Source organism: Petaurus breviceps, unplaced genomic scaffold (assembly GCF_028583685.1).
Source record: "Petaurus breviceps papuanus isolate PSGF00001 unplaced genomic scaffold, PetGlider_PUasm1.0 229, whole genome shotgun sequence".
Lineage (NCBI taxonomy): Eukaryota > Metazoa > Chordata > Mammalia > Diprotodontia > Petauridae > Petaurus > Petaurus breviceps.
Genome location: NW_027185903.1, coordinates 7,241,204 through 7,262,581, shown reverse-complemented (window position 1 = coordinate 7,262,581; position 21,378 = coordinate 7,241,204). Strand labels below are relative to the sequence as shown.

The 21,378-nt window shown below is 35.7% G+C and overlaps 1 protein-coding gene across 8 annotated transcripts in view; it reads left to right on the top strand.

Annotated features, from left to right (window-relative positions):
* The window catches only part of CPLANE1 (ciliogenesis and planar polarity effector complex subunit 1), a 148,359-nt gene that overhangs the window by 107,475 nt on the left and 19,506 nt on the right, over positions 1–21,378 (top strand). For all 8 annotated transcript variants that reach the window (XM_069096163.1, XM_069096162.1, XM_069096164.1 and 5 more), the window contains 10 exons: positions 2,930–3,183; positions 4,157–4,250; positions 5,181–5,330; positions 8,239–8,269; positions 10,436–10,564; positions 11,288–11,456; positions 14,524–14,582; positions 15,261–15,431; positions 17,440–17,564; positions 17,945–18,034. In XM_069096163.1, coding sequence (XP_068952264.1) covers positions 2,930–3,183; positions 4,157–4,250; positions 5,181–5,330; positions 8,239–8,269; positions 10,436–10,564; positions 11,288–11,456; positions 14,524–14,582; positions 15,261–15,431; positions 17,440–17,564; positions 17,945–18,034 — 1,272 coding nt within the window. The remainder of the gene's footprint in view (positions 1–2,929; positions 3,184–4,156; positions 4,251–5,180; positions 5,331–8,238; positions 8,270–10,435; positions 10,565–11,287; positions 11,457–14,523; positions 14,583–15,260; positions 15,432–17,439; positions 17,565–17,944; positions 18,035–21,378) is intronic.

Genomic DNA, 21,378 nt, shown 5'->3' with positions numbered 1-21,378 from the left:
CAAGGGAGTTCCTCACTCTAGATTTGTAGTAGTTTTTGATACTGCAAAGTTATTTTCTTTAATTTCCTCCAATCTTTAGCTTTAGTTCCTGAATTGGAACTTTGTACCAGGACCAGAATCTACCCCTTTCCGTGTTTTTGGGTGGACCTGCCTCATGTCATTTTGGGTCCCTTGGTTTCCCTAGGCTGACTTCTACCTTCCAGGATCAGCCCCTCTGTATCTTTGAAGTTCAAAGTGCTAGATCTTCAGGGCTTTCTCTAGCATCTCAGGGCAGAGTATTTGGGATCTCATTGCCTTTGCACATAATCTGTCCCAGTCTGAGTGTAGAGATACCATGATCTCAGAGATTCTGGTCATTTGCTGGGCCAGAAGCCTACACTGGGGTAGCCCTGGCTTTGCTGGTCTCTCCTTTTTTTATTGCCTGCGTACTTATGGCTGACATTTGGTAGTTCTGGGGTGGAAGAGCTCACTATTTGTAGTTTCTCATAGAATTTCTTTATCATTAGTCAGTAAGTACATTGCACACTTTAGAATTTTGCTAGAGTAGATATTGGGATATGGCTGATCAGCCTACTCTTTAAGCAGCTTAAAAGTTTAGCGCATTTTTTGTATAGATACCAGAGGCCATAGGTTTTATTTACTGGTAGCTTTCTTAGATTTTGTCTCCTATGAAAACTGTATCTTTACTGTTCTCCTTCCTACATTTTAGGTACTGCGTGGTAACATGTGGTGTTCTTGTTTGACATATTATAGTGGAGATTTCTTTCATCAAAGGGTTGGACTAGATGGACACTGATGTTCCTGGCAGCTCTCAAATTTTGTATTTCTTGTGTATTTCTCTTGGTGGACATATGTAGTCAGTTTTCTCTCATCCTCTGTTTTTTAGGTTAAAGTGTCTTTGATTAGATTTGCTAGATTCTTGGCAAATACATTTTCACTAGCCCATGGTATGCTACCTCTACAGTTAGGAGCTTGTCATTATTTTATTTTAAGCCATTATCCAAAAGAAATACAAATGCTATTCCCAGATAAACATTGTTTTTTACCGTTCCCATCCCAAATCTACCTTTTGCCTCTGAAGCTCTTGCTTATATTGGTCAAAAAGAGCTGAGAATAGTATCTGTGATGCTAAAGTCTTTAGTTTCTTGCTGGACTTTTTAATATTAGAAATGCTTTTGAGGGTTTTTTTTTTTTTGTGATTTTTAGCTACATTACCTAAAGCCAGTAGTGTAGTCGCCCATTTTGAAAAGTCTTGTAAGTTTTTTGGTCAGATCTCAGAAACTTGCTCACAGAAGAAAGCAGACCTTCCTCTTCTGTCAGGTCAATAAATACCTCCCTCATTGCTACTGAGAAGAGAGTCAGCTCCTGCCACCAATCATCATCATCATCATCATCATAATGATATTGATATCTTTGTGTTATATATTATATTGATAATGATATTGAATGATAGCTAACATTCATGTAGTGCTTACTATGTACTAGGCACGGTGCTAAGCACTTTACAACTGTTATCTCATTTGATCCTCACAACAACCCTGGGAGAAGGTGTTTGCTTTTATTATCCCCATTTTTTACAGATGAGGAAACTTAGGCAAACAGAGATTAAACTGATTTGTTTCAGCCATACAGTGTCTGAGGCTGGATTTGAACTCAGACCTTCCTGACTCCAGGCCCAGCACTTCATTTACTGACCCACTAAGCTACCCCAAATTTATGACTCTGCTGGATACGTCACTTAAAAGCACCTGTCAACTTACATCATAAGTTATCCAAAGATAGAATTTGACTTCCCTTTCAGAATAGCGAGCTCTTATCTGGGGGACGAGTTTCATTTTTGTTTCTTAGCTTCAGTTCCAAGTATCATCTTTCTTTGTGACATTCTTCTACCTCATATCAACTTCCTGACTCAGGTTAGGATTTTGCTCTCTTTCTTCAGATCTTGTTTCTTTGTTTTTACATTGAAGCTTTTCTTCTGTTTTCCTAAATCATATACAGGCAGAAGAAGGGGAACCCAACCACCAACCTAAAGAAGTGACTGGAAATGATTGTAGCCTTCTTTTATTTACCTAGAAAAGAAACAAAGACTGTGCATTAACTAACAAGACAAACACGTATTTACCATAACTTTAGGTCCTATTTTATGTTGTCTTCCTTTACCAAGTTGTAGTCTATATGTCCTTTTGGGTTCTGCTTTGATCATTCTGCTTTACTTCATCTAACTCTTGCATATTTCTTTTTCTTTGTTCTGACCATTTTATTTCATTATCTTCTTAAACCACAGTTTAACCAATTTAGCAAAGATTTATTTCCAGGATTTTGGGTTTGGGTTTCTTTTTTTTGCTATTACAAACATTATTATTATCAATGTTTTACACAGATGGGTCTATTATTCCTGACAAAAGCCTAAGTAAACAAACTTAAAAGTGGCATTGCTGTATGAACATATTGCTGTCCAGAATGGTCAGACCAAATTACAACTCCACCAGCTATGAATTAGCATGCCTGTTTCCCACATCCCCACTCTTAGTTATGTCCTCTATCAGCTTTTCCTGTTTGGATATATTTTGGAGCCTCAAAATTATTTTAATTTTTATTTCTTTGCTTATTTATGATTTTTAAGCACTTTTGAAAGGCAAAGCTAGAGATTGAAATATAATCATTTCATGAGGAAACCTTGAATAAAATGGTAATTTCCACTATAGTTAATAGATTCTTATTTCACCATAAATTCAAATTGCCTTATATTTTGGACAATATAGTAGTCATGATATAGTGTTCTGTTCTTACAACAAAAGCAGAGTTAGGTCTTTGAAGTCAAAAGATAAAAGATAGAAATGTAATTTCTGTGTGTTTCGTATTCTAGGAATGTCAGTGTTCATAATTTTCTTAAATCTGATTCTGAATTTTGCTTTTTTTAATATTAAAGATCTGCCAAAAGTACAACCTCAAGTCCAAGAATCTACTGTAAAATCAGGTGGTGTTGAAGATTATTTAACCTGGAAACGGTGCCAGAATTTCAGTGCTCCACCTTACACGGTGCCATCAGAAAAAAACATTGATATAGAGCACCTCACCACTAAACTCCTGGAAATAGATGAAAAACTGCTTGTACTACAGAACATTGCAACTAATGTAGAGCAAGATTTTAGCAACACGAAGTTGGTATGCCCCCCCTGTGCTGTAAGTATCATTTTTCTTATTCTTTTTTCTTTTCAAACAGTTCATATTATATTGATTTATTTATTATGTTTAAATTATCAAAATGGTGTGGTATTTTCAATATCTTAGGTTTCTAGGAAAAAGATGTTTCTCCTGTTATAAAAACTAATATTAATTGCAAAACCAGAACCTAGTTATGTCCAGATGTTGCTTTGTGTGCCTGGTTTTGTATACTTTTTCTTCTTAAGGAATTTTAAAGGTCAGTTTGTTGTAGGGTCAGCATTTTATTTGAATTTTTTTCCAGTATATCTTTGTTTTTTAACTTAGTTTTAGTTTTCAACATTCACTTTTATAAGATTTTGAGTTCTGAAATTTCCCACCATTTACCTTCCCCCTTCTCAATCTGATATAGGTTACACATGTACAATCATATTAAACATATTTCCACGTTATTAATGTTTTTCCAATATATCTTATCATTTTTAATTTCTTTTTATTTTTTTGCTTTTTTTTGGAGGGCAATTGGGGTTAAGTAACTTGCCCAAGGTTACATGGATAGTTTTTTTTGTGTGTGGGTGGGTGTTAAGTGTCTGAGGCCAGAACCAAACTTGAGTCCTCCTGACTCCGGGGCCGATGCTTTACTCACTGTGCCACCTAGCCACACTCATTTTTTATTTCTAAGGCCCCTTCAAGTTTCAGCATTGTAAGATTCTCTGTTTTCCATTTAAATGCACTAAACTACACTTATTTTAAAATTAAATCCTATTTGCTGAATCTACACCGTCTGTCTAATTTTAGGGTTAAGCCCATTGTTTCTTTTCAGAAGTCATTGTCTCTTCTTTTTAAGCATATATATTAAATAATATATAGTAACATAATTATTATTCAGCCTTAGTAGATAATTAATTAGATAATTTAAGAAAATGTTTCCATCAAAGAAACCTGAATAAATATGAAATTTAGGATTGTTTTGCTATTGGATATTTGTTTTCAGTTGGTGAAGACAGAAGACCCCTTGGAATTGTCATATACCCCAGAAGTGGATAAAGAGACAACATTTTCACAAACTTTTAGAAGTCCTAAAGAGGGTTTGTATTCAGAAAAAATAGTAACCTGCTCTATTGGTGTTCATATGTATTACAAGAATAAATATGCTCTTTGGAATGACAGGCAATTAGAAGATTTTGGGGGGTTGGGAAGATAGGAATAAGGAAATGAGCTTGGAATAGACTTTATATATTATATTTTTAGTACATCTGTTTTACATTTTCTAGCCATTTAACACATGTAACAAGAACCCACTACTAAGCAACTCTCTACCTCTTAAAACCAAGAATTCAAGTCCCTCTGGTATTTTTATTTAAACTATTACAGAAGGCAGAAGAAAGCAGTGCTTCTAAGAGAAGAGCTTCTTTTCTTTGTTGAATAAGGATGTTACTCTTCTGAAATACACTGGAAAATACTCATGGGACTAACTGCCGGGAGTGACCACAACTGTTTTGCAGTTGCTATTTATCCAGAAGTAACTTGAGGAACAGCAAACATATGATGCAATTTGTAGAGCCAGTGAAAAAGCTAAACTTTCAGATATCTGGGTAGTGATGAAATAATTGGTTTTTCTTTTTCTTTTTTTCCCCAAGCAATTGGGGTTAAGTAACTTGCTCAAGGTTACATGGCCAGTTATTTTGTGTGGGTGCTAAGTATCTGAGGCCGCAACTGATATCGAGTCTCCTGACTCCAGGGCTGGCGCTCTTACTCACTACACCACCTGGCCTCCCCAATAATTAATTTTTCTATTGGGAAAATGAAAATAGTGACTTTCTAAAATATTCTTTAATTATCCATCATTGAGGGAGAGTTATAATTTTAGAATTCTATAGAGAATTGTTAGAATCCATGGAAGTTGCTATATGTATTGTCTTGATGTTAAGTGGGGTAATATTGATTAACTTATGAAATACTCCCTGTTTGCTTTCTTTTTCTGGTCACCACTCTGTCTTTGCTCTACAATGGATCAGCTTACTCTTTTAGCCATCAGATTGAAGAAGAAGAAGAGGAAACTCCGTTACTTGAATTTCCTGAAACAAAGCATCCTGTATGGAACTCTTGTTCCTTTTCTTCTGTTATATCATCTTTTAATGTTTCCAGTGAACAGATTACTTCTACTGGTACTATTCTTTACTTAACATCTTTTTGCTTTTTATCTTATGAACTGGTTATTATGGACTGATATTGACTTTTTAGGAAAATAATGTTATCAAAGGTGTTGTTAGTGCCATATTTATATGACTTTGTGAAGTCATTTCCTTTTTTTTCTAAATTACCTTGTGGAGAAAAGAGAGTTCAAAAATTTTACCATTCAAGTTGATTGTTATTCATTTTTAAGAGAGTTTCATCAGAGTCTACAGGAATGTATTAGCAGTGGTAAAATTTTAACTGTGTCATTAGTTAGAATTTCAGCTTAATGATGCCTACTTTTTAATTAAAAGTGAGAGAGTATTGAGAATCACTTGCCCCTAGCACATTGTAATGTCATACCCTTATCAGGACAGTGTAACTTAGTAGAAAGAGCTTTGAGTTTGCAGTTAAAAGATCTCAGGATACATGGTTTTTTTATAGATCTACTTCATTTTATACAATTAGTGGCTAACCTGCTTTTCTTATGAAGAAATAAAAGTCATATCTCTAGACCAAAGCAAGGGACCAAATTCTTGGAACTTTGTTGGATATCCAACATCAGTAGGCCCATAGGGACTGACAGAATGCATTTCCTCTCTAATCACTAGTTACTTTTACTAATTTACTGATTACTAGATCGGTATTTGTTTGTCCTGTGAGTAAAAGGTAAGATAATTATTATTGCAACTATTAGTATTATTAATTTACACTTATGTAAAGTAGTCCTTTTCAGTTCAATTCAATTAATTTGTATTGCTGTCAGACAGGAAGTCAGAGGATACCTGGACTCTGGGGTCATAATCAAATATGAAGTGACATGCTAGAGGATTTTTGTACCTATTGCCCATAAGAAAGAAAATGTTGTTAAGATAGTTTCATACTAACCAAACATTTATTAAACAGCTACTCATTTTATATAAATAAGCTCTAAGGGCTTGGTGCCCTGTGCTGGAGATGGAAAGACAAAAAAATGAAATAATCTCAGCTCTCAGAGGAGTTTACATTGTGTTAGAGGAGATATAAAAATCCATATAATTATGGATGGAGCACTGGTCCTAGAGTCAGGAAGACCTGAGTTCACATATGGCCTCAGTCACTTAAATGTCAATTTGCTCATTTATAAAATGAGGATAATATTACACCTTCCTTCTAGGAGTGTTGTGAGGGTAAAACAAGCTCATAATAGTAAAGCACTTTGCAGACTTCAAAGGGCTATATCAATTCTGTATATTATATATATATATACATATATATATATACACATACACACATACATATATATACACACACAAGTATATACATAATAAATACTAGGCAAGTTGTAGGTGTAGGAATTGAAGTTTGGAAGGTCAGGAAAGGCTTCGTGTAGAAGGAGAAGTGCTGTAATCTTGGAGGAAGTGAGGCATTCTGTGAGGTAGAAGTAAGGAAAGAATCATTCCAGGCATTTGGGATGGCCAGTGCAGAAACATGGATAGGTAGCCAAGGGGTAAAGTGCTGTATGTGAGAAACAGAGAAAAAGACCAGTTTGACTGGATCATGGAAGATGGGAAGGGAAGTGTGTTTAAAAATACTACATAATAAAACAGTTACATGATATATAAAATACGTCTACAATTTAGGAGATAAATTAATTAAGCAGGTTGGTTTTAAGAACAAAATGATTCCAAAGATTTTAAAGTTCTTTTATATGAGCTAATTCATTTTTCTTTCTAATACCTCCATTTGGTGATGAGAGGGCCGTGTTTGAATCAGTGATTTCATCAGTATGTTGAACTGGTGATGAAGTACAATGCAGTTGAATAACTTCAGAATTTTATAATCCAGGAAAACTGCTAAGGTACTGAAAAGTTAAATACATATCGGCTGTGACTCTTTGGCAAATCATTTAACTTTTCAGTACCTTGTAACTATGAGGCTGCTCCATCCATTGTACCATGTTGTCTCTCTCTTCCTCCCCATTTTTAGCTGAAACAGATGGAAAAATTGAAGAAGTCAGTGTTTTTAAGGTCATACAATGTCAGTGTTGAAGAATTAGAACTTAGCTGTCCTAACTGTCCATTATGATGTGTTAGACAATCTTACTGATCAATCAGTTACAGGATCAATCAATTGTATTAACTCCTAATCAGAAAGATAGAAACTTTGTCCTTTCCTCACTTTTCTTTGTCTTCTCTTTACATGAATATCATTACCCCATCTACCATTATTAGCCTGAAGGCTGTTTGCCTAAACTGAATAATTCCCAGCTGGGAATTCATAGTAGTAGTAAACCTGGCAGTCTCAACAGTTATTTGGCCATACTTCAAATTTCATTCACCAGGATTTATTTTCCATTTACCCTTCATAAATAGACAAGTGCTGATATGCCCTTACTAACTTGTGCTCTCTGTTGAAGTATTTTGTTAGTGTAGGTCATGGTGGGTGATGGGGTACCTACACATGTTTCAGGACTTAAATATTTAGTTGTTAGTCTGGTCAAAAATGAAAAGGTGTATTTAAATTTTAATTTAGTTATATTTTAAAGACATTATTATTCTTTGAGTCAGGTTATTCTAGGGAAGCTATTTTCTGAGTTTAAGTTAGATACTTTTAGGATTGTATTAATTTCCATGCCTCTAGAGTATTGGGTGGTACTATACTAATTCTATGTTCTCACTGGTCTTTGTGCTTCCTCAAGTACATTTTGGACAGTCCTTTTTTGAAAGAGTAAAAATGATAAAAATAAAGTACCTTTATTACCAGGTTCCATCACTGTTTGAGAGTATGTAGCAGTTTGCTCATAAGTATATCCTTTTACGTTAATATTATCAACTTGACTTATTTAAAATATTTTGGTTACTAGTGACAAGATTTCTAAATTTTACTAAAATTCGTATTAATGATAAATTTCTTTTCTAGGCACAGCTAGTAATGAAGATTCTTTTGGAAGGTAAACATATTATGATTTAATTTATAATCATTTTTTTAAAATTTTAATATTGTATTTTTCCCCACTTACATGTAAGAACAATTTTCAGCATTTGTTTTTAAAATTGAGTTCCAAATTCTCTTTTTCCCTCTCTACCCCCCTCACTGGAAAAGCAAGCAATTTGATATAAGTATAGTTATTAATTTTACTTAAAATTGAGTGTGGTATCCCCCAGGTTTTGTCATTTGTGTGACTGTAAGTAGTGGTTCCACATGTTTTATAATCTGATTGGAGGCAATATGGTAAATTTCCATTTATCCAGAATCGACAAGGGGGTGTGGGGCTTTGATTAACGAGACAATTATGGATACTTGAGTGTTGATGTATTAGACCCTAGCTAAAGCATTTGTGTACCCTAGTCAAGGCTGAATACTGTGCTCCTTCCCTCACATTCCATGGGTGTATTGAATACAATTTTATATCTTCAAAGAGTAGTTTATTTCACTTTATCTTGACCATCCCTATTCCCAGTTGTTGTGTGCCTATGAAGATGTACACACCCAGAGACTTTGATCTTCACATTTAAGTCATAAAACTTGAGGTAAAGGTTAGAAGTTTAAAAAAAAGGAAAAGGACTAAGTCTCATTCTCACATTCTTTTGCTTAAAGCTATATGAAATAATACTCTCACAGTTTGTAAATTTGTGAAATTTACTAAGATTTATTGGTTTGTTTTTTACTAGACATACCCAGCATGAGCTCGTTATTTCCTCTTAGGTTCTTTGTGGTAGCCATCACCATGTGAATTATATATAGTTCATGTTAGAGACCCAGAGAAGAGGTTTTTCAACTAAGAAATGCAGAAATAGCAAACAATTCAAAACAATTCAAATATTTATTAAACCCATGTTCAGAAACTATGAAATAAAGAAGTAAGATATAACTAAAGTTTGGTGACTTGGTGACAGGAGAGAGGATGGTACACCATTAAAAGAAATAGGAGAAAAGAAAATCTGAAGGGAGAGATGATAAATTTTATACACTTTGTTTCTATGGTGACAACGGGATATTATGCTGAAGGAGGCCTTGGGTGTGTGCTAGTGTCAGGGAGAGGAGAGGAGACAGACACGAGTGTGCAGACAGGAAGCCTGGGTTTCAGTCCAGGCTTTGCTTTTAACTGTGTGACTGTGAACAAGTTGCTTAATCTCTCCATGCTCAGTTTCCTCTTCCATAAAATTATAGTTTATAAGTGATCTCTAAAGATCACTTTATGATTTCTTATAAAGTTTCTTTCAATTCTAAAATTCTTTGACTTTAGGAAATTCTTTTTACTTAATGCAAGGTCTGTGGATTTGAATAGGAAAAAATTTATATCTTTGTTTTCACTGATCTCTCTCTGAAATTTACTATTTCCTTTAGTTATTTAAAAACATTCCAAGAAGATCAATCTCTGAGTTAGTGATGCAGAGAATATTCATATTAATACAGTGCTTTAGAGTTAGTATTATGAACACTGGAGTGACTATAAGTGTAATATAAAATATTCAGGTAATTTTCTGTTGTTTAGATGAATGGAAGCCTACTGTTATTTTATTTGTATAATTTCATGCCTCCAGTTGAAAAAGTTTTTAGTTGGTTAGGTGATTTTTTTCATTTATAAAATCTTATCAAGATGCATCAGAAGAAAGATTCCTTCTGCCAAGTAGTAGTTACTATTCTTTGAATTTGGGCATATTGAATGATTGTCATAGACACACTGTTAAAGTGAATAATATTAAAAAACAGCCATTATCTCAGGGTTCATAGCTAGGTAAATAGGAAGCACTACTGATCATTAAATGTTTTTCCTGTCATTTGTAGACAGCATGATATAGTGGAAAGAACTTAAGTCAGGAGACCTTGGCTCTAAGTCCTGGCTCCATTTCTAACCTAGCTGTGTAATCTGTGTAAACTTTGGTCAGTCATTTCCCTTTCTAGGCCTCAGTTTCTTCATCTGAAAATTGAGGAAGTTAGACTTGATCTTTAAGGTCTCTGAAGAGGAACAGACTGACAAATTATTTGTGGGTTGTTCAAGTTATTGAATAATAATTGGGCAGTTTGGATACTTTTTTAAAGATTACTTTTGTATCTAATATTATTTTCATTTCATTCATCATTGACTTGGTTCAAACTGCATTTGTAAATGAAGTGTTTCAGCAGATTTTCAGATAACTGGACTAACTGATGTTGCTGACATAATTGGTGATCTTATCACTGAGAGTGGAGTATCTAGTGAAGAACTTGGTTTAACAGAACGCCAAGCTAAGAAAATCTCCAGGTAATGGTCAAATGATTCACATAATATAATTTTAGGTTGAAATTTAGCTTATTTTAATTCATTAATATTTAAGATTCATATGAATACATTAAAGCACCTGAAATATTAACCCTGACAGAAACTTAAGATGACTTTTAGATTAAAAGTTATGTGAAGACAGATCTTATCTTTGCTGATTTGTAAGGCCACTTCATCTGAATGTAAAGAGCTACTAAAGTTACTACCAAAGTTGTTTTTTATTCTTAATCAAATTTCATCCCTCACCGCTATGAATACAAGACATTTTTATTGGGCTCATTTTGAAAAACATTATTTTTTTTAAGGGAGAGATGATATCTTTTGCACATATAATAGGGAATGCAACTTAGAAAAGAAATTTAGGAAAGGCTTAATCAAATGAGTTCTAAAGAAGAAATAACAATGGGGTTTGTTGCATGAAATGATCTATTTAAATGACAGATCATCCCTTAGATTTGTTACCTATTTTTGTTACATATCTTCAGACCAAGCTACAAAGGAATATAAATCCTTTTGCAAAACAGTGTTACTTTCTGTCACACATAGATAAATCACTTCAAAAGTTTTATTTTTTTTTTTTGAAAGATGAGAGTATTTTTGGCAGCATTTATGAGTCTCACTAAATAAACAATAATTAGTTTTGACATTCTTAACTGCCGAACCAGATTGCAAAGGTAAAGATATATTCACTGTTCAATCTATCAGGATCCATGGCACCCCAAAGAAGAGAAAGTCACAAAGAACTGAGAAGGAGAAAAGAGAGATAAGAGCTTGGATGAAAAAAAAAAGAAAGGAAAGGATGGCAGAGTACCTGGCACAACTGGCTGAGAAGAGAAAGCAAGAACACGAACCCTTTCAGTCCCCAAAGCATCCGGTAAGTCCTTATATACAAAGGGTGAGGGGTCCATAACATTATTCAAACTCCCTTCTTGACCCATCCAGTTTTCCATTCCTATTTATTTCTTTTGTTCAGTTAATTCCAGTTAAGATCAAGTATAGTGGGGGATAGACTTAGCATACTAGGGTATGCTAATACAAACACACCCACACAAGGTTTTCCCTAAAAAGATTTGCATGCATTATACTTAAGATGTATGAATCTTTTCTCTACTAGTTTATTTTTATTTTAAATCTTTGGCTTAAAATTATAAAGTGATTACTTCTTTTGTATTAATATATCAAGGGAGTCAAGTATACACTTTAGGTGTATAGGAAAGGTGATTGATGTTAATTTTTTTCCTCAGCTCAGTAAACCCAGGAAATTATAGCCCTTTAGTTTTCATCTTAATGTAGATGTAAGGAAACTGATATAAAATTCTTTTTGTATGGGTAAATGAGAGCATTTTTTTCTTCACTCTTCTAGATGTGTTTATTTTATTCAATTGATAATTTGGCCTTGTGCATTAAGAGCAATCCTACTTACTCAACTTTTCAGTTTTAAATCTCCCACTTAGCTTAAAGAAAATATAGATTCTTATGGCCTAGCCACGCACCACAAGAACACTCTCACACATATGTTTTTTAATCAGTCATCAAAAATCTAATGAGTGACTATGTTTAAGTATGGGGAATTAGCACTAAAGAAAAGAAAGTAACACTGTTGAAAAGTGCCTTATAACCTTTTTTTCTGATAACTCAGTGGCATCATTATGAAAATGTAATTATTGTATGAGGCAGCTAGATGGTTCAGTGGTTAGAGCACTGGGCCTGGAGTCTGGAAGACCTGAGTTCAAATTTGGTCTCAGACACTTAATTAACTGTGTGACCCTGGGCAATTCACTTATCCTCTGTTTGCCGTTAGTCACTGGATAAGGAAATAGCAAACCACTCCAGTATCTTTGCCAAGAAAACCTCATAGACAAGTGTGGTCCATGGGTCTATGAAGAGTTATATATGACTACAACAATAGCAGAAGTTATTGTATATTGTGCTGTAATTTAGTGATGGTTTCCAGGGTTATTGACAAATGAAAAGGTATTTCCCACCATAGTAAATGTACTGCTGTGACTTTTGAAATCTTGTGTCTGCTTTTTATAGTATTTCTGTCACTTTTCTTTCTGCCAGCCTGTAAAAGTGCATGCCTCTAGCAAAGCTAGATACCCTTTCTGCTCATTTTGCTGATATTAATTTGCTATGGGAAACCAAGCTTGTTAGACTTGTTGGTAAAGCAAGAGTAAATGGGCCAAGGGGGCAGCTAGGTGGTGCAGTGAATAGAGTGCCAGCCCTGGAGTCAAGAGGACCTGGGTTCGGATCCAGTCTCAGACACTTGACACATACACACAAAAACTAGCTGTGTGACCTTGGGCAAGTCACTTAATCCCAATTGCTCTATCCTCTCCCCTCCAAAAAGCAAAAAAAAAAAAAAAGAGTAAATGGGCCAAAAAGGATTATTTTATGATTTAAGTCCAGGAGCTTTAGACATGGAATATCCTCGCTTATACCTATTTTGCCTGCTAAAAGATTTTTTTCCCCTCTTCATTCCTGGCTCTCAGTTGTGTTTCAAGTAGGTAAGGTTTTCAGTTAAATTATAACAAGATAAATTAGATTTCACTGAAATTATAAAGTTTATATTAGAATTTCTGTCCAAAAATCACTTTAACATTTTGTTCATCTATATAAAGCCTTGAGAACATTCATTGCTTTATGCCTCAATTTTTCTGCATATAAAATGGGCATGGAAGCCCATGTGAATCATAGAAATGAACTTTAGTAGGTTCTGGCATGATAATGTTTACATAAATGATATTTGACACTTTATCCTCTTTACCCACAGTATTCATTCTGTGGCTCATAAATCAGTCACATGGTAACTTTAGGCAGACACAATTACTAGTTAGATTGAAAAGTAAAAGAACCATATTCACTTAGATTTCCATCGGTTATTCTGTTAGTAGGAATACAAAAATAATAGAGAATAGAACTGTCCTGATCTTTGAAGGGCTACCTGTCTTCCACATAAAGAACAGCTTTTTAAGAATGTGGGGATAGATATCATTTGTAAAATTGTTTTTACATGGACATTTTATATTGTCCTTAGGTTGTTTACTTAACACTTGGATTGAATATTATTTTCTAGTTATGTGCAGGGAAGACACTACATTTTATCTAAGAGAGATCTCATTCCAAACTCAATTTAGATAACTTTCAGGAGATGTAAGATCATTATGCAGAGGCACTGTAGTACAGGAGAGTGAAGCTAGCCCCCAAGCCCAGGTGACCCAGGCCCTGATCCTGGCAGTGTGTCTCTGGAGAGAGAGAACTCTGGAGAACTTTACCAGACTAAGGGACATAGGAGGTGCTTAGTCATACTTTGGGGAAAAAGCAAGTGGGATGACACGGAGAGTTGTGGTTTCACATGTGATCTTTTGTATTCTGGGTCTTTGGAAATGCACTTTTAAAAATTCAGAATAGTGGGCAGCTAGGTGGCGCAGTGAATAGAGCACTGGCCCTGGAGTCAGGAGGACCTAGGTTTGGATCCGACCTCATACACTTAACACAAAAAAAAATAGCCATGTGATCTTGGGCAAGTCACTTAACCCCAATTGCCCTCCAAAAAAGCAAAAAAAAAAAAAGATTCAGAATAAAATAAAATGAAAAGACTTAAGTTACAGAAAGGTAGTGGATCTGTATCATGGAGGGAGTTTCCCAAACTAAGGAAATGGCCAGTACAGACAGAAAAACTCTTCATCAGGTGATGGAATGGAAGTGTTTCCCTGCAAAATCTTCCCTCAAGTCTGTTAAGATTGTAACTCTAACCAGGATTATTATTTCCTTTCCACAAGCCTGCAGGGACATATCTATAAAAGACAGTGCATTGAACCAGCTAAAGACTGTTGTGTCTTATACATTTTTGTCAGCAAATTCTATTGCAACTTCCCATTCAAGTATATGGAACATAACATAATTGTTTGGATCAAGCTAACTTGCTATTTCTTGTGCAGTTGTGTATGACTTCAAAGGAAATTAGTCTGTATCAGAGGATGAAGAATGAAAAAGACAGGTAAATTTAGCAAATAAATCATTAATGCTATCACCTACACTTGTCTAAATCTTACATAATTTTCAGTGAAAGACTTCCTGGCCACAGTCAGAAAAGATTATCTTCTGTGACAGTGAAATTTATCACATCTTACATCAAAAGACCTACTTTCTATAATCTCCCCACTTTCTTAGTAAATATAAGTTCATGGAAAAAGAACACTGCTTAAAGCACATGGCAGGCTTAATTAGACTTTAGTTTGCAAAGTCTCTTATCTGTTTTATCCTTGTGGCTTCTCTTCTGTCCATATGAATCTTATATCTATGAGTCTTTGCAGTGTAATGGAGGAGGCACTGAATTTGGAGTCAGAAGTCATGCTATGACTCAGTTCTATTTTTTCTGCTTTCTAGCTCTGTGACTTTGGGTAAGTCACAATCTCTTTGACCCTCAGCATCCTCAGCTTCTTAAAAGCTTGCACTGCTTACCATAAGGCTCATATGAACGGCTTTGTAAACTGTGAAACATCACATTAGCATTATAGCAGGAATATGCACATGCAGACATGTTCTGCCTTTTAATATCATGGTTCTTAGAGGGGAAAACTAAATGTCCAGGATCCTTTGCAAACCTCTGTAATTTCAAATAACACTCACAAAGCAGTATGTTAACATGTTTCTATTTTTAATTCCTTTTCCAAAGATTACAACTGTCTGAACACTATCATCGCCGAGTTACACAAGCATATGACCTAATGAATGAGTTGTTATTCGAGTCAGCACAGGTGCCAAAAAGATCCTTAACAAAGCCACCAGGGAGCCCACCTAAGTCTCCTCATATTTCTAGGAGGCAGCATCATCTTCCTCCAAGTGGGTAAGAGAAGCCTTGACATAGGTCATTGGGCAAAGGTCACTTTTCAGTTTTCAAAGGTATTAAGTAATTAATTTGAGGCTAGGTCTTTGTGTCTGTCTTTAAACAATTACAGTGAATTGAGAAAGTGTAAATATACCATGGTAACAAAGGCCTTGTGAATTTATAGTTACTCCATGAATATTGGTTGCAATAATACCATAAAAAGGTTAAAAGTCTTAATTTTGTAACCAAAACAGCTAACATATTTGAATAGTGTACTTCATGTTGTGGCAGCTAGATGGCACAGTGGATAGAGTGGCCGGAGTCAGGAAGACTCCTCTTTCTAATTTCAAACCTAGCCTCAGACACTGACTAGCTGTGTAACCCTGGGCAAGTCACTTAACCCTGTTTGACTCAGGTTCTTCATCTGTCAGATGAACTGGAGAAGGAAATGTCAACCATGCCAGTATCTTTGCTAAGAAAACCTCAAATGGGGTCACACGAAGTTAATTTTTGCAACTGAACAACAACTTCATGTTAAATATTGGAGAATATGATATATAAACAGTAATATTGATTACAAGCCATTTTTTCTTTCAGTGGTTTTCTTTGTACCTTGGGCCTGGTTCCAGTAAACAGGAATAAATGTCACTTAGAATATCTAAGAAAACAAAGGATGTAGTTACAAGATAAACCATAAATTGATTGGTCTGTCTGTCAGATGAGGATCCAAGTGTCTTAATGGATCACAAACAGAAAATGAATTAGCAGAATGCTAATTGGACACAGGAACTGGGAAGAAGTAATTAAAAGAAAAGTATATTAAAAAGGCTAAAAAGGAAGTTATAAAAGGGGGAAATATGATGTATAAACAATGTTGAATATGGAATCACCTGGATCTGGGTTAAACTCCAGCTTTTCTCCTTCCTCCGTGTCCTTGGACCAGGCTCTGGCCTTCAGTTTCCTCATCTACAAAAGGAAAGGGTTGGAATAGATGATCTCTGAGGTTCTTCTAGCTCTATATGTGCTTCTGTGAAGGTTTTTTTTTAAGTTAAAAGATTTGGATATATGTGGAATAGTGGATATTCCTTGTAAGTCAGGAGAACCATGTCGCCACTTCTAAGACATGTTAGCTTTGTGACCCTGAGCACTTTTCACAAATAAAGTTGCAGATCAGTTTCTGCTCTGCATTAGTGTAAGGAGTTTCCTCGTTGAGAGTTCCCTGTACCACTGAAATCATAAGGCTGGATAAAAAAATGTAGTTATAGAATGTCAGCGTTAGAAGGGGTGCAGGCCCCCAGGACTTGAACAAGACCCCCCCACAGCAACATGCCTGTAGAAGTGTTATCCAGCCTTTGCTTTTAGACCCCTCTCTTCGGTAAGGAGGAGCCTACTCTATCCCCACACATCCCATGCTATGTGGAGATAGCTCTCATTGTTAGGAAGGTTTTCCCAAGCACTCAGCTTAATTTTCTTTTTTGAGACTTCCACTCCATTGCTTCTTGTTTTGTTTGCTGGAGCCAAGTGGAACAAATTTCTTCCTCATTCTGTGTGACAGACCTTCAAATTCTTATACAGGCTAGCCATCCTGAGTTTCTTGAGCCTTTCCTTATATAGCATGATCTTGAGACCTTTCAATATCTTAATACCTAGCTTCTCAATGTCCTATCCCAAATGTGATAACCAGAATTAGAACCAAATCCTCCAAAGTTTAGGGAAGAGAAAACTCCAGAGTTTAATAAATTTTGTCAGGTATATAAAGAAGAACTACCCCTTCCTACAATTCCATTAAAAAATAGTGATTTGTATCATAAAGAATGATTTATTAAAGATTATAAGATATTGAAGGAATGAACTGATGAGAAAATTGTGAAAACCCTTAGATAAGTAAAGAAAATCTCAAGCTGACAAGTTTTGGTAAAACTACTTATGTGGATATGGAATTATGCTGTTATTTGTGGGAATTAAAACATTATAACTTATGTTTATTACCAATGTAATTTAGATAATAATTTTTTTCTCCTTTTAGAAAAGACCGTACTATCAGGACCTCATCACCAAGTCGAAATTCAAAAGTTAGATTTGCTTCCAAACCTACTTATATTTGTGGAAAATCCCCTTTACGCCAATATCAACATTCACCTCAACCAAACAGTAAGACTTGACAACCTTTAGCTGTATATAAGCATTACTACTTATGACCATTGTTCCATTTTGGTTGTTATTGCCATTACCATTAATAGCAATAAATATCGCAGTGTTTTAAAGGTCTGCACTCTAGGGAGCTATCACAGATATGTACTGATCTCTTAAGTCAATACCTTTCCCAAGAATTCCCTGGTTACAGTATCCTTTCTCCTTCTTTACTGATTTCTAGGAATTCCTGGTCTTGTAGACATGCCATTGCTAGCAATCTTGAAAAAGACTATTTTGCTAAAAAGGAGAACAGTCCAAAAGTCCCTTCCAACTTGTATTTGAGAATGTCTTCATGCTGTAGACCGAAGTCAAGAATATTACATGCATTTCCCTTTCAGAAATGTCTGCTATTCCAATAAACAAAACAACAGAAATAACCAAAAAGCCTGCACTAAATGGATCCTGCTCTTCAGACCTCTCCAGTCAAGGTAAATTGTAAAAAATACCACATTGCACATAGCTCCCAGTTGAATTGCCAGAGGGAAAATTGATAGCAGCTCATTATGGTTATATCATTGGGTGATAACTCTGCAGGGCTAGAAGCTTAGGTCGTTCTTGTCTAAAGGTCCCAAATGTAAACCTGTTTGGGCATGTAGGGTCAGTCACGTGTTGTGACTGCCTGCTTGTAATGAATGACATGGATGGGGCTACTTACTATGTGCCCAGTGTGCACGTGAGGCCTAGGGGCCCTTCACAGGTTGGTACCCGAGAAGTCTTTTTCTCTTTTTTGTGGAGACTTCACCAGGTTCCTTATGGGGCATGGTAATAAGAGGAGACCTCTGCTGCTTCACTGGAACCAGAGGCTCAGCTGCTTGGTCTTTGAAACTTGATGACCTCTAAGGTTACTATGCTGTCCCATCTCCGGTGATTCCAGTAGACTCTGCCCCTGGGCTTCCTAGTTACCTGGTCAGATGCTGACTGGGTGGGAGGAAGACAGCTCTCTCATCTGCCACCTGGCAGTTCACAGTAGTTCTGCTTCACTCACCACCAGGAAGCAAAAGAAACAATAACTTTATTTATTTATTTTTTTAGCAATTGGGGTTAAGTAACTTGCTCAAGGTTACATGGATAGTTATTTCTGGATGTGGTGCTAAGTATCTGAGCCTGGATTCGATCCTCAGGTCATCCCGACACTGGGGCTGGTGCTCTTACTCACTGAGCCACCTGGCCACCCCTAAGCACTTGGGGTTAAGTAACTTGCTCAAGGTTACATGGCCAGGTGTTTCTGGGTGGGTGCTAAGTGTCTGAGCCCAGATTCGATCCCCAGGTCATCCTAACACGGGGGCTGGTGCTCTTACTTGCTGTGCTACCTGGCCGCCCCAATAACTTTAATTTTAATGTTGACTTGAACTGTTTTCTGTTGGAATAAGGAAAAAGGAATGTATGTCTCCTCTTCATTGCCAACCTATTAGGAAAAGGAATTTGTTTGTTGCATCTACTTACACATTTGCAATTCAGCTTTCATTCCCACTAACTCATTAAGACTGCTTCATCTCTATGCCTTAAGTACCAACTTAAAGGACTTTTTCTTAGTCCTTTTTCCCTTTGACTGTCCTTTGGTATTTCACATTGCTGATCCTGCCTGCTTTCTTTATCCTTGATTTTTCTACCTAGCCATGGATATTCTCTAAATCTCTTTCCTCTGCCTTAAAAAAAATTAAGGTAACTGAAGGAATATAATAGTGTATTTATATCAGAAGAGGGGAAAAAAATCATACCTTGAAAAAACCTAATTCTAGAGACAAGAGGAAAATATAAATTGTACTCTTAAAAGCATTACATGTGAATGGATTAAATGAATGGATTAAACAAAAAAGAATGAAAGACTGGCTAAGAAAACAAAACCCTACAATCTGTTGCTTACAAGAAAGACATTTATTTGTTTTTGTTTTTTTTGCTTTTTGGAAGGCAATTGAGGTTAAGTGACTTACCCAAGGTCACACAGCTAGTAAGTGTGTCAAGTGTCTGAGGCCAAATTTGAACTCTGGTCCTCCTGACTCCAGGGCGTTCAATTTACTGTGCCACCTAGCTGCCCCAAGAAATACATTTAAAAAAACAAAGATATACACAAAATAAAACAGGATGGAAAAAATTTATTGTGCATCAAGTAAATCAGAAAAGAGGAGTTGCGGACATACTAGCAGACGAAAAAAAACAGACATTCAAAAAATAAAAAGTATAAACAACTATATTATGCTGAAAGGAACCCTAGACAATGAATCGAAATCAGTAACGTCCTTCAAATAGCCTTAGCATCCAAATTCACTAAGGAAACATTTCCTGAGCTTCAAGAAGACATAGACAGTAACAGGAAACTAGTAGACTTAACTAGTAAACAGTAACCAGTGATTACCAGAATTAAATTAGAATTACTAAAAATAAACTAGAGAAACTAGAATTAAAAGCCGTATGGGATCTTCTAAATGAAACAGCAAAAGAATAGACATGCACCATGTGGAACTTTTGCAAAAACTAACTTTGTACTAGGGCACAGAAATATTGCAAACAACTGTAAAAAGATAGAAATAGTCAACACATCCTATATAAACCATAAAGTAACAAAAACAAAAAATTGGTTCAGGGACCACAAACAGAATAATGAATCGAAGAAGAAATCATGGAAATAGTAATTATATACAAGAAAACGATAATGATGAAACAACATACCAAAATTTCTGGGATGCACCTAAAGCAGTACTCAAGGGAAAATCATATTCTTAAAATCATTGATTAACAAAATAGAAAAAGAGAGAACATTAATGAACTGAATATGTCTTTAAAACAAATAAACCTAAAAGGAACACAACAAAGAAGACACTAAGGATTAGAGGGGAAACACATAGGTTAAAAACAAAAATCCCCATAGAAATGATAAAAATAAAAGCTGATTCTTTGAAAAGGCTAATAAAATTGACAATTTTTTGGCTAACCAGATTAAAAAGAAGAGAGCAGAAAAATCACATAAATAAAATAACAAATGAGCAAGATAAAATCATGATGAAACCAAGAGAAATTAAAAAAGAATAATCAGAACATAGTATGCACAGTTATATGCTAACAAAACTGAAACATGAAAGACATGTACCTTTAAAAATACAAAATACCCAAATTCTTAGAAGACCGGATAGAGATTTTAAATAACCTGTCAGAAAAGGAAAGACATTTCATTGTAAAGGAACTACCAAAGAAAAGAACTCATCTTGATGGATTCACAGAAAAATTCTATCAGACTTTTAAAGAACAGTTAATACCCATGATTCAGATCACCAGCAGCTGTGGCAGTTTCCAGAATTATCAACTCATAGATGCTAAGGAAAAAGTGAGAGGTCAGTGCAGTGTGGACTTTGGGAACCCAGAATTCAGGAGTGTAATCTGGCCTAACCCCCTGGAGGGAGATTTGTCTGAGGTGTGGTGGCCGTGCAGTCGCAGCCATGTGGCTGCTTAAGAGCTCCTGTCCTGCAGATAGTAGGGGGACCAAGCACAAGTCTGAGGGGTAATTGCTCTTGCTTTAACCTGCTTGGATCTGAATTTCTGTCTAGGGTGGAGGTCCTGGGGTGTGTGACCAGTTTGCCAGAGTGTGTGGAGGCTTCAGCAAAGGCACCCAACTAATACCTCCAGCAGCTGAGAAAATCCCAGGTATTGGGACAAAGCTCTCCTCTCTGGTAGCAGTGATTTACTGTGGCAAAAAACTCAAAAGCCATATAATTGAGTGGCAACATCAGCAAGCAAAGGCAGCAAAGCAAGCAGAGCAATCCGACATTAGACTCCTATT